Here is a 13785-nt window from a genome sequence, read left to right as displayed (position 1 = left end):
CGCATTTGCATGTTTTTGAACTGCTAGGTTGGCAGAAGCTGGGGCTAACAGCAAGAGCTCACTCCGCTCCCTGGATTCAAACCACTGACTTTTTGGTCAGAAAGTTCAGCAGCTCAGCAGTTATTTATTGAGCCTTCAAATAATCCCAACAGCTACTATTAAACTGCTAAAGGAGGTGCACATTTTCCTGAACATTGAAAATCCGAACACGTCAGCGTCGACTCCACGCCCACCCTCCACACTTCGAAAGGAATGTTAAGCCACCACTCTGTAAATGGACCCACTTGAATGGAGCCCCTTCCCAGCTATATTCCTGTCCCGTCCACCCATCCCTTCAGCAGGCACGCCCTCTCCCCGCGGGGACCACACTTGGGGCTTCTCTGGGCCCTCCGAAGGCTCCTTTCCCTCCCTCCCCCCTCCCCTCTCAAGGGTTTATTTACCTCAGGCACGAGCCGTGTGTGTGCGCGCGTGAAGGGGCCGCAGGGAGGGGCGGGGCCAACTCGCCTCGCGCTCATTCCCCCCCTCCCCCCGCCTCGAGGGGCAACCGCCACGAAATAACGGGCACTTCCTCCTTCCTGGGGCAAAGCCAAAGCGGACAAACGGGGCGGGGCCAAGCGAGGAGTTGCCAGCTTTCGTTCCTGAAGAGGAAGAAGCGGCGGCAGCGAGCCTCCGAACCAGGGAGAGACTGAGGCAGGGGGAGCGCGCAGCGAGGAACATGCCTGGCTTTGTTTGAACAGAGCCAAACAAGCGGACTCGCGCGCCCGAAGCTCGAGCCGCGCGCGGCCGGTAACCAAAGCGCCACCGCGCATGCGCCAAGCCATTCACTCGTTCTACTACACTTATCATATAATGCACTTTCAAACATATGGCAGCGTAGATGGGGCTGCAGTTCTTTCAAACAGCAAACACACATAGGGGACACATATTAGTGGGAAATGTATACAACAGCTTTATGTTAAGGATAGCCAGTCCCCACAAATATATTAAAGGGTGCATCTACAGTAGAATGAATGCAGTTTGACACCACTTTTAACTGCTGGTTATATATATATATTAACCAGCAGTTAAAGTGATGTCAAACTGCACTCATTCTACACTGTAGATGCACCATATATATATATATATACACACCCAAAAATAGCTAGCCCCCAAAAATATATTAAATATATTGAAGTTAAAGTGGTGTCAAACTGCATTCATTCTACTGTAGATGCACCCTTTAATATATTTTTGGGGGGTAGCAAAAAAATGAATGCAGTTTGACACCACTTTAACTGCTGATCATATATATATATATATATAGGGCGCATCTACACTGTAGAATGAATGCAGATTGACACCACTTTAACTTCTAGTTTTATATATATGTATAATCAGCAGTTAAAGTGGTGCCAAACTGCATTCATTCTACTGTAGATGCAACTTTTAATATATTTAATATATTTTGGGGGGCTAGCTATTTTTTGGGGTTATATATATATATAAAATGAATGCAGTTTGACACGACTTTAACGCTTGTTATATATATATATATATATATATATATATATACACACACACACACATACACACACACACACATATATACACACACATACATACATATACACATACATACATACATACACACACACACACACATCCCAAAAATAGCTAGCCCCCCAAAATATATTAAATATATTTAAGGGTGCATCTATATTAGAATGAATGCAGTTTGACACCACTCTAACTGCTGTTTAAATTAGTTTTTTTAAAATATATATTTATATATAACACCAGCAGTTAAAATGATGTCAAACTGCATTCATTCTAGTGTAGATATACCCTTTAATATATTTAATATATTTTGGGGGGCTAGCTATTTTGGGGGATACATACACATATTAAAGGGCACATCTACACTGTAGAATGAGTGCAGTTTGACACCACTTTAACTGCTAGTGTTTCACCAAACTACAACCCCCATCACATTGAGTCAGGGTAGTTAAAGTGGTGTAAAACTGTATTCATTCTCCAGTGTAGGTTTGAGTTTGAAGAACCACACAGAGTGAGGAATCAATGCACTTTGACACTACTTTAACTTAAATGCACTCCTAAGACGGCCTTTGATGCAAACACAAACATGTTAGAAGATATATAGAAGTAGAGTTGCAAAATTTGCACCATATTGTAATTATAATTAAGTATAAAAAATATTCAACAAATTTCGATGGCATTCCAAATGTCAAAACACTCCGGAATATTTTTTTTTTTAAAAATCATGTATTTTTTCTACTGCTTTAGAGTGAGAAAGTGAATTCAGTCAACCCTGTTGTTTATTCGTTCTGTCGCATCCAACTCTGTGACCTCACCGTCAACTCTGCCGCCTATCAATAAAATGCAGGCGGGATGCCTTTTTTTTTAAAGGCACCAGAAGGAGATGCGCGCGCGCTCTTTGGCGTCGGGCGCGCGCCTCGTAGTGACGTGGCGCGCCGTGCACGCGCCCATCTCTGCGAGGAGCTGATGAAGTTGAAGTCAAACTTGGAAGTTACCGTACTTTCCCCTTTCTTCCTATTCATCAATAGGTAATGGAGATCGACAGGCAATATATATATGTATACATATGGGAGTTAAGAAGAGGCAGTACAAGGGATTATCCAGTCCAAATCTATACTTCTAAGCACTGTTATTAAGGCCTAAAATGCCTAATAAAGGCTCCTACCGGTTTGTTTAGGATTGCTCTCTGTAAAGCTGTGCAGGGCTTAATGGAGAGTGGATGTTTCTTGAGCTGAATGGGGTTGACTTATTGCATGCATATATATAGTTTATTTATTTGCGATATTTATATCCCGCCCTTCTCACCCCAAAGGAGAGTGAGAAGGAGAGTGGCTTACAAATTATATGTACATACAATATATTATATTATTAGCATAGCACAATATTAGTATTATATATACTCAAGTGGCCAGCTACTGGTCAAAGGGCATTTAATCAACTGCCAAGCTTGCAAATTTTGTGTTTTGTCTGTTTGTTTGTTTGTTTGTTTTGTTCTGTTAGAAATGTAATACAATTGTCTGGTTGCCCCTGACACGATAAATAAATAAAAGTATTATATATTACCATATTGTATTATACCACTATACTACAATATTATTAGTAATATTACATGAAATATAAAATATATACTTATTATATTATAATATTGCATTATTACTATTATATTGTATTACAATATTATGGTCAATGTTATATGTGCATACAATATATTATAATTATTAGTATAGCACAATATTAGTATTATATATTACTATATTGTACTATACCACTATACTTCAATATTATGACTAATATTCCATGTAATATAAAATATATAATTATTACATTATATTGTATTATTAGTATTATATTGTATTACAATATTATGATCAATATATGTGCATACAATATATTATAATTATTAGCATAGCACAATATTAGTATTATATATGACTGTATTGTATTATACCACTATACTGCAATATTATTCGTAATATTACATGTAATATAAAATATATAATTATTATATTATTATATTGCATTACAATATTATGATCAATATTATATATGCATACAATATATTATAATTATTAGTATAGCACAATATTAGTATTATATATTACTATATTGTATTATACCACTATACTGCAATATTATTAGAAATATTAGATGTAATATAAAATATATAATTATTATATTGCATTATTAGTATTATATTGTATTACAGTATGATGATCAATATTATAAGTGCGTACATTATATTATAATTATTAGTATAGTACAATATTAGTATTATTATATATTACTATATTGTACTATACCACTATACTGCAACATTATTAGTAATATTACATGTAATATATAATATACAATTATTATATCATATTATTAGTATTATATTGCATTACAATACAATATTGTTATCAATATTATATGTATATACAACATTATTATTATTATTTGCTCACTTTTCCCCCATTTAAAAGGGGGGAGTTTAGCTAGACAGGCTTTAGGTGCAACCACATTGTAGAATTAATGCAGTTTAACGCCACTTTAATTGCTCTGCACATTCCCATGGAATTCTGGAATGTGTAGTTTGGTGAGGCGCCAGCACTCATTGGCAGAGAATTTTTGTAAAACTACAAATCCCAAGACTCCGTAGCATTGAGCAATGGCTGTCAAAGCGGCAACAAACAGCATTCATCCTACAGCAGACATGGGCAAACTTTGGTCCTCTAGGTATTTTGGACTTCAACTGCCACAATTTCTAACAGCCAGTAGACTGTTAAGAATTTTGGCAGTTGAAGTCCAAAACACCCAGAGCGCCAAAGTTTGCCTATGCCTGTCTTACGGTGTAAAGTTTGCGTTTGAAAAACCACACACATTTCATTTCTGTTCTGTGTAGTAGAATCAATGCACTTTGACTTCCATGGTTCTAGGCTATGGAATCATGGGAGTTGTAGTTTTACTACGTCCTTGGCCTTCTCTGCCAAAGAGGGCTGGCACCTTACCAAACTACAACTCTAAGGATTCCATAACAATGAGTCATGGCAGTGAAAGTGGTGTCAAACCGCATTAAGTCTACAGTGTAGATGGATTCTCAGTCTGTACAGGGATTTCTTGTTAAGACTATGTTGGAAATGAAGCGCAGGAAGACAACTAACCTTTCAACCAAACCGAATGGGGACCAGAGAGAGAAACAGTTGGGAGACCAGAAACAATTTGGAGACCAGAATGGAGACCAGAGAGAGAAACAATTGAGTCAAACATCTGGTTGGATGGACCTACGAATGGCTTCATGTTTACTCTCCCTCTTAATGTGCTCAGGACTAATATGGTAAGTAAAAGGAGAAGAGGAAGGGGGGGAGGGGATTTGGGGAATTTCTGTGGGAAATTATAACCGAAAACAAATTCCTTATTCTTTGTCCTGTATGGGGCTTAAGTTGTCATCTTTTACTGGTACATTCCTTTCTCCTTTTAAAATGATTTATTGTGAAATTCTCTTGCATTTATTTATTTATTTATTTATTTGCTGCATTTGTTGACCGCCGTTCTCAGCCCTTTAGGGCGACTCACGGCGGTGTACATTTGCACTTAGTAAGTTTAATGTTATGTTTGTAACTGAATCACAAAACATAGAATAACAGTTACTTGAGAGTAAGTCCCATGTAACTCATTAGAGTTCTATATTTTCTTAGAATTAGGCTGCCTGAGAAACTACAGCGAGTCAGTTTATCCTGATATATATCAGAAGTAATGAGAAATACAGTGATACCCATTTGAGTTTGAATCAGTGGATATTCAAATCCTATTGTATACAGAATAATAGTTAATCAAGTCCCATTAGAGACAACGGAATAGTAAAAATATGTTCCTTATGTAAAATGGCAAAATCAAGGTTTGCAGAATTCATAGATATGGAAAGCCAATTATTTTTTGTTTCATCCTGTTTAGAGCTAGATAGCTGACCCCTAAATTGGAAAACCATTGTAATACGTTAATTCATAGGTGTATTACAAATGACTGGTTGTGTAGTTTTTCATTAATCTAATGCGTGGTGATCTGCTCTCTTAACTGTTGAAGGTATTGCCATAGATTTTACAACTATAGATTACAATTCTCAACAGTAGTACTTCTCCTATGGATAGAAATTGCATGTAGTTCAATGCATCTGGAGAGCATTGTTTCAGAAGGTTGTATTAAAGGTTGAAGAAAGGTAATAGTGGGTTTCAGAGGATTTTTGTTGGGGCTACTCATACATATACTGTTTATACTTGAGTATAGCCGAGTTTTTCAGCCCTTTTTTTAAACTGAAAAAGCCCCCTTTGGTATATACTTGAGTCAAAGTTATTTATTATTTTACTCTATTTAGTATTGTTATTATTCCATTTATTGTTTCACTTTATTTATTATTATTACATTTATTATTTTAATCTATTATTATTTTTATTACATATATTATTTTACTCTATTATTATTGGAAGGATACTTCCAGTCGTATCTTAAATTACAGTTTTATGTAAATATTCAAAAACCTACAGATGCCTCATTAAATGTAATTTTATTGGTATCTTTTTTAATTTTGAAATTTTCCAGCATTTCCCATCCTCGGCTTACACTTGAGTCAATATGTTTTCCTATTTCAATGTGGTAAAATTAGGTGCCTTGGCTTATATTCAGGTTGGCTTATAATCGAGTATATAGAGGAAGGTGCCTGCTCTACTGTAATTACTACTTCTTTACAGTGAGATTAACCAGTGATCAAATGAATCTGAACAAAAGTACTAATGGTTTTAATAGATAGCAAAATCAATAACCATCTCATTAGTTCCTTAACTCTCTTCTGCTAAAGTATCTCCTCTCTGGATTAAAACAGTACACAAACACAGGATCTGCTGTCATACAAGAACACTTCTGCCTATCTTTAAATGTTCGATGTACACTTCATCATAGCAACAGTGACATTAATATCTGTAATGTCACTAAACATTTAATAAACTGGAAAGAGCAACTCTACATAGGAATGCTTTCATTTCAGTGTCAGGCCCTAAAGCAGCCATTGAACTGATATAGTTGTTGCTCAGTTTGCTTGAACAGAAGAAAAACAACAATGGCTGTATTTAACTCCTTTGAGTTATTTTCTGTTTTGATCATATGTTTGACTTGTATAGATTTGTAGATGATTGGCAGTCTAACTAATGTTTGCTGGTTTTGTTTTTTTACAATTCTCAGGTTTCTTTTTCAGCAGTCAGCTCAATTGGCTGCAGTAGAGGAGAAGTACAATTTATTAAAGCACGAAACCATAAGGTTTCAAGATATGGAAAATAAGATGAACATAATGTTTGAAGAGGTAAGAATTCAAAATAAATTATCATTATAACATTTGGAATCTTTCTTAAATACTATAAAATCTGCCAAATAGTTTTAATCAAACAATATTAAATTATCATGGAAGCTAAGTAAGGTCTGCACTGGTTAGTACTTGCATGGGAGACCACCAACAAATACCAGGTGCTGTGTGTTACATTTCAGAAGGAGCTGGGAAAAACACTTCTGAGTATTCCTTACCTAAGAAAAACTTATGAAATTCATGGAGGCAGCAGGTCATTTGAATGCACACATGTACATTCCATCTTTGGGGGCAAGAAATGATAATCGCAACAAAAAGTGCAAAATGAAACTAGTTGACCATGCCTCCAAATCCCAAGCCTGCCAGATCTTCCTCTCATAAGTGGTGATTGGGAGTTTATAGTGGGGCCATCATGCCTCAACTCACTTTTGCATTCTCGTGTTGTCTTCATATTGTAGGAATGGTATTTATGAAATACTTCAGTAGCTTTTTTATCTAGAAGTGGAATTTACTGGGTTTATAGGAAATTAGTTCCTTTTGGTTTGGTATTAGAGAATAAACACACAATGAACTTTAATTCATTCCTCACTATGGCAATATGGCCAGTCAGGGCCTTTGTAGAATTCATTTCCATTTCCTTTTAATGTATTTTGAGGAACATGTTCATTTCTTTCCACTATTTTAATTTGTAGCTTTTGCTTTACTCTTGCATGTATAATTAGAAGTAGATTGCAGTAAATTAGTAAAATATTCATCCTTTCATGTGTGCTCACTTAAATAAAATCGTCATAACATTTAGAAGAGGAATCTGAAAATTACTTGCCTATCTAAGAAAACCTTTAGTTGTATAGACAAGCATCACCCTACTGTATTTAGTGAAGATGGACATTGTTTTGTGTTACAAATGCAGCTTGAGTCGTCTTCGGGTGTCCTGCAGGAAATCTATTCATCTTTCTCCAAGCTGACCATGTTTGAGCAAGAAGTACCCAGACTCCATAATATCATGCAAGAAGTTGAAAACAATGAACAAATATATTCAAAAAAGATACTGAGCATTAATGAGAAATTTCAAAATGAAATAAACCAGTGGAAAAGAAGCCAAGCTGAATTAGATAACAATACTAACAGTTTAAAATCAGAAGTGAAACGTTTGCATAGTAAAGTTACTTTTCAAATCAATGAAGCAGATCAAAAATTGAGATCTCTTTCCGAAAGACTTAACGATTTAGAAGACAGTACAGTCAGAAATCTCAGAACAGTGAATAGACAAGAAGAAGATGAGTTGACAAAAGTTAAAGAGCTGTTGCAATTTGATGCAAAGGCAGCTGAAAAACTAGAAGAACAGCAGAATAATCTGTTATCTAGAAATACTGAATTGAGCGAAAAACTTGCTGACTCTGAACCCAAACTGGAGGAATGTAAGAGCCATTTGCCAGTAATAGAGAAGGCTATCCATTCGGTTATTAGACTATCAAGTGAGCTGATTGCTGTAGAGAAGAAAGTAGAAAACATGACCGTAAAGGTGTTTCATGTGGAAGATGAAATTAGGAAAGCAGTTACAGACATAACGGAGATACAAAAAACTCTTGAAGACATGGAGCATGAGATCAACAGATTGCAATTTCAGAATGAGGTACTTGTTTTAAAAGAAAAAGTAGGCGAGTTTCCACAATCAACAACAGAAGAAAACAACCATAGTTTGAATGGTAAGAATGAAATATTATCGTCCTGAACAATAGTGTCTTAAGATATGTGGGTGCAGCATGGTGAAAGTATGTTATTCACTTAGAGAATGATATCATCTCTCAGCTCCGTTTCCTTGGAGCTGAACTGCAATCTTTACAGTAGCTGAGAGAAAAAAATATTTTGCCCAGCAACAGTATATGGTTACAAGCTTTCTCTGGCCTTGAATGCATAGTTAAGACAGTTGTTTTAGAAAATAGCTGCGTTTGGAGTTAATGGAAGACTGCTAGAACTGTAGCGCCTAAAGTTAAATCTTTTCTTCCCTGATATTGGGGAAAGAAACACCTGGACAAACCATGAATAGTGGGTTTATTTTCATTTTGTCATATAGTGTTCCCCAAAACATGTGGAAGGATAATTCTCATAGCCCCTTTGTTTATCTGTCATACTCATTCCCATTCTGTCCTGTGTAAATAAAACACCCTGTATTATCTATATACACAGAGTTGTTAGAGTACACATACTTGTTAGTGATGCTGGGTAAGCAGCAAGAACAGGTTTTCATTAGTGCAGTACAGTGATCCCTTGGTATCCTGTGAAGCTTGAATCCAAGGCTGCTCATGGAAACCAAAACACATAAATACCCAATTCCTATTATATACAATGGCGTGGTATATGGAAATCTATCCCAGGAAGGGAAATTAATTCCTGAAAGAGTTATCATGGGGAAAGGTGTCTTCACTAAAGTATTTCTCACCAATCCTTGTTTCCATGACAACCCAAAAATTTTCAAAATCCAATCATCACAGGGACAGAAAGTGAGGCAAAATCTTCTGAACAAAGGCACAGACACAAAAGAAATGTTACAGGGCTGTTAACCCTTCCCTAAGCTATCAAAAAGGGAGAAAAGTTGCACTTTAAAAATGCCCTTGTTCTGACTTACATACAAATTCAATTTAAGAACCCACCTGCAAAACCTGTCTTGTTTGTAACCTGAGGACTGCCTGTATTGGATAAGATTTTTCAGCAGTCTGTAGTGAAAAATGTTGAGATAATCAGGCTTTTGTGATCAAAGTGTGACTACCATAGGAGGAGGCAGCAATGGCCTGCTCTCATGATCCTTGCAGCAACAGCAGATCAGTACCAGTGTTTGTCATTATGTTTGCTAGTTGCTTCTGATTTTAGACATTAAAATAATCACTTATATGCCTGTTACTAACTAAGTAGGCAGTGATGTTTTGTTAAGAGGAGGGGATGTGATAGCAGAGGAAAAATGCCGGACGGGAAAGGAACACCTGGTTATTTGGACAAGCAAAGAGTGCTTTATTGTATCCCACTGTACGTTAGCCCACAAATTACCAAACAAAATTTGATGCTGAACAAAATATGATTTTGTGGACAAGTAGCATGACATGTACAAAGGTTCAGCATTTTTCACATCATATAGGACTAACACTGCTTGATCATATTGCTGCTTCTTGCAGAAATATGTACTGTAACTTCAAAAACAGTCTTAATTCAGCTAGTGCAAGATGTTTGTTGCTCGTGGCAGGCACTCTCAAGAACCAAGCTTTCGTGTTAGTTGATTTACTCCTTCTATTAATATATTATTTAGGTTCACTGTACGTATGCCTTATGGCAATTTGAAGGTGTTCACATAGGATTTTCTTAACTAAGGAATACCCAGAGGTGGTTTTGCCAGTGTCTTTGAAATATGGCTTATAGCACATGCTATGTCTTGGCAGTCTCCTATCCAGGTACTGAATGGGGCGGGATCTGATGTCTTGAGGACATTTGAGCATTTAAGACTAGTATCATTTTAACATGTTATGGTGCATTATTCAAGTTGCTTTACCAGTATTCATTTTCATGTGCATCAGGGAGGTGCTTTAAAGACTTGTCAGAGTTAACTTTTTTGAAGTTTGACTTCATTCTTTAGGAAGTCGTGAATGTTTCTGTTATAAACACTGGTCAGCTGATTCTTGTTGATCAAGCTTTAAAGTCATTCATTACAGTTAGACCCCTTTAGCCTGAGAATTGTGATATATACAGGTAAATATAAACATTCTTAACCATGACTCATATTCAGAGATACAAATGCTTGCTTTCATTTGGATAAAAATGTACCATACTGCAAACAAATTTGGTCTGTCTTAAACCAGAGTCCTACATAATCCAACATTTTCTTCCCAAAGTAGCAAGCTGAATAAGAGAATTGTTGCTATGTACTTTAAATTATGAGAATGTTCCTTGTGATCTACTGCTTTCTTTATATGGAGGGCATGGTCAACCATAGCAACTTTACAAAAATCCCATTTAATTTCACATATTAACTGAAGCTTTTCCATTTATGCTGAGATGATATGATCAAACTTGATTTTTAATCTCTCATTCTCTGTACTCAAGTTCACACTTGATACCAATTTTAGTCTTTTTTAGTGTTTTTGTAGTAAAACACTCTCGACATAAATTGTAACTAAATATTATTTTAAGGTGAAAAAATATGAATAAAGAAAAAATTACACAAAATATAGTTGCTCATCTAAATAAAATTCAAGAATTTGGAAAGACAAAATCGTGTAGTATTCTTATATATGTATGTGTGTTTCTATACACATTTTTCTTTGCCTGCTCCAGAGCAAACAGAAAAGACTAGATAACAAACAAAAAAAATCATTATGGAGCACGTGTCAAATTCAAGGGCTACAGTCACAATCATACAGTTTTATGTGGCCCTCCAGGTATTGGACTACAACTCCTATATTCCTCATCATTAGACATTATGATTAGAAATGATGGGAGTAGTAATGCAGTAATATCTGGAAGTCTGTTCTGTTTAGTCAGGATAGATGAGTTTGAATTTAGATACAAGACTTGTGGATAGGATGTCTGATGTTAAAATGTTCCTTAACCCTTCCCCAATCTCAGGGCCACAAGTGCTGTTGGGTTGTAATTCCCAACATCATGGCAGATAACTTGCTGCCATGCAGGAATCTGTTTTATATCCTTCAAAGATGAGCATCCACCACTCTGAGGTAGCAAATCCTACTGTTGAACAACGTACTTTCAAAAAGCTCCTAATATTTTGGTGGAATCTCTTTCACATTTTGATTCATTGCTCTGTATCCTGGTCTCTGAAGTAGCCAAAAGCAAGTTGGTTCCATCTTCCATACGACATTCTTTCAAGCATTTCAACATGTATCATGTTGCCTTTCAAACTTCTCTTCAGGCTAAAAATATCCTCATATGCCTCAGTAATGTAAAACATATCCTGGTTAATTTATGAATGAGGGAACCATATATTTTTTCCCTGTGTATTGGACAAAGCTGCAAAATCATTTAGCTTATATACTAACTGTAACTTCAAATGTCTGGTACAATGAAATGTAAATTAAATTCTTATCAGGCTTTTTTTTCATCTGCAGTGTGAGAAAACAGCAAGTTTATTGGAGCAAGTGGAAGGTCTTCATATGAATGCTCAGATAAAGCATCTGCGGGAAAATATGAACACCATGAAGACGTGGTCTGAAAGGTTAATTCAAGAAGAGGAGGCACTTCAGCAGAACATAACATCTCTTTTTCATACAGTCAAGAAACATGAGGAGGCAACTGCTTCTGCTACTAATGAGTTTTCTGTCAAGATTGCAACTGTGAAGACAGACATTAGACGCATTTCAGGTCTTGAAGCAGATGTTTCCTTATTGGTTGAGGATCTACATACTTTAGAAGATAAAGTAGCTAAAGCTGAAAAGAGTGCAATACAGAGTATAGGGAATCTTCTTACAAACAGCATTGACAGGACTACAGAATTACGAAATACTGCAACTGAAAATGCCAGGCAGATAGAGCACATTAAGGTAAAGTCATCTGAGCTGAATGCAGACCTTAACAAACACTCCAAAAGGCTTTTAGATTTGGAAAGTGATAGAGCGAAAGTTCTGAGCACAGTAGCTTTTGCAAATGACTTAAAGCCTAAAGTATTCAATTTTAAAAAAGGTTTAGCACATTTGGAACCTATGTTAGATGAGCTAACATTAAGAATTGGAAGATTGCTCGAGGAACTGTTGGAAAGAAAGAAGGAACTTGCATTCCTGAATAAGAAACTCTCCAATTTAACTTTAGTAAGTCTTACCTGAAGTTACTTAACTGATTTTTTTCCTATTTGAACTACTCCAAAAACAACACAAACTATACACCTAAATTTAGAAGCAGCATTACATTGAGAGGGGAAAAAAATGCACGTGGAGTATTCTGTTGGTTTGTTTCAGTTGTGGATATTTATCTGGTGCTAGCTGCACAATTAAGAACAGTTTAATTCCCATCAACAGAGGTTGAAATTAAGTGTCGTTGACAGCAACTTCATTTATATTAAATGAAAATTTCAATATTGTCTTATTACAGCACTACTTGCAAGTATAACGTCAAAAAGTGGTTCCTAAGATTTTTGAAAAACACCAATTGAAGATGTTATTTTGTATGTTTTTTATTAAAATTGATGAGCTAGATGAAATGGTTTTGAAGTTTTTGTTAGAAGAATTGGGTTGTAATATGCATGGTTTTCTGAACCATGCAATCTTGTGTAGTATTCAGAGTTCTTGCATTGACATATCTGATTTGGAAAGATCAAGAAGCAATTACCTCAACCCGCTATTCAAAGGAAAATCTTCTGAAAGTGTCAGATGGGAAACTCCTCTACCAATAAAAATATTCATGACTTTAGTACAGAACTAAATATTTTTCTCACTGTTATACAATTTTAAAAATTCCAAGACTAAGTCTACTTCCTCAGATGCATATAAAAACGTATGCTACCACCTTCATTCTCTCAAGTGCTACAAGATCGCTTTGCACAGTGATATTCCAGACTAACATGGCTATATCTTTGAAGTGTGCAACTAGACTTGAAATAAGTAATTGCAGATTTGTGAGCTCAAGCATACCAAAGATGGAATAAAGAACTAAGCTAATCAAAGGCCTAGGGTTCACAAAATACTAGAAAATGAATGTCTTCCCTCTTACTGCTGGAATTCAGTAAAATAATTTGATGTTAACAAGGTGAGAGTACTTCACAAAAAGTATGTTATCTAAAAGGCTTGCCATTACACTTGCTCTTATTCTTTTGCTTGTTTTGTTTCTATATTTGGTTTTTAACAATGGCCTAAATCAACTACAGGAGACAGACTGAATGAACAGAATCTACAAAAGTATTCACTTTAAAATACCAATGAATTTAGTCT

General features: G+C 35.8%; 2 protein-coding genes across 6 annotated transcripts in view; one reads left to right on the top strand and one right to left on the bottom strand.

Moving 5' to 3' along the window:
* APAF1 (apoptotic peptidase activating factor 1) overlaps positions 1–762 on the bottom strand; it is a 45529-nt gene extending 44767 nt beyond the window's left edge. For 2 of the 3 annotated variants that reach the window (XM_060777263.2, XM_060777262.2), the window contains exon 1: positions 441–762. The gene's annotated coding sequence lies outside the window, so the exon portion shown is untranslated. The remainder of the gene's footprint in view (positions 1–440) is intronic. The other variant, XM_060777261.2, reaches the window with a different exon arrangement.
* A 1692-nt stretch (positions 763–2454) lies between these two features.
* On the top strand, positions 2455–13267 carry IKBIP (IKBKB interacting protein). Of its 3 annotated transcripts, XM_060777264.2 has the most exons (5): positions 2455–2564; positions 4620–4852; positions 6748–6865; positions 7776–8571; positions 11974–12060. In XM_060777264.2, the coding sequence occupies exons 2-5, from the start codon at positions 4647–4649 to the stop codon at positions 11976–11978; spliced, it is 1125 nt and encodes a 374-aa protein (XP_060633247.2). In that variant the 5' UTR covers positions 2455–2564; positions 4620–4646; the 3' UTR covers positions 11979–12060. The 3 variants fall into 3 exon arrangements, with proteins under 3 accessions (XP_060633247.2, XP_067325236.1, XP_067325237.1); XM_067469135.1 differs by lacking the exon at positions 2455–2564 and having other exon boundaries at positions 4325–4852; XM_067469136.1 differs by lacking the exons at positions 2455–2564; positions 7776–8571 and having other exon boundaries at positions 4329–4852; positions 11974–13267.
* The last annotated feature ends 518 nt before the right edge of the window (positions 13268–13785 follow it).

Source organism: Anolis sagrei, chromosome 5 (assembly GCF_037176765.1).
Source record: "Anolis sagrei isolate rAnoSag1 chromosome 5, rAnoSag1.mat, whole genome shotgun sequence".
Classification (NCBI taxonomy): domain Eukaryota; kingdom Metazoa; phylum Chordata; class Lepidosauria; order Squamata; family Dactyloidae; genus Anolis; species Anolis sagrei.
Note: the sequence above shows the minus strand (reverse complement) of the source record. Positions and strands in the feature narration are given on the sequence as shown.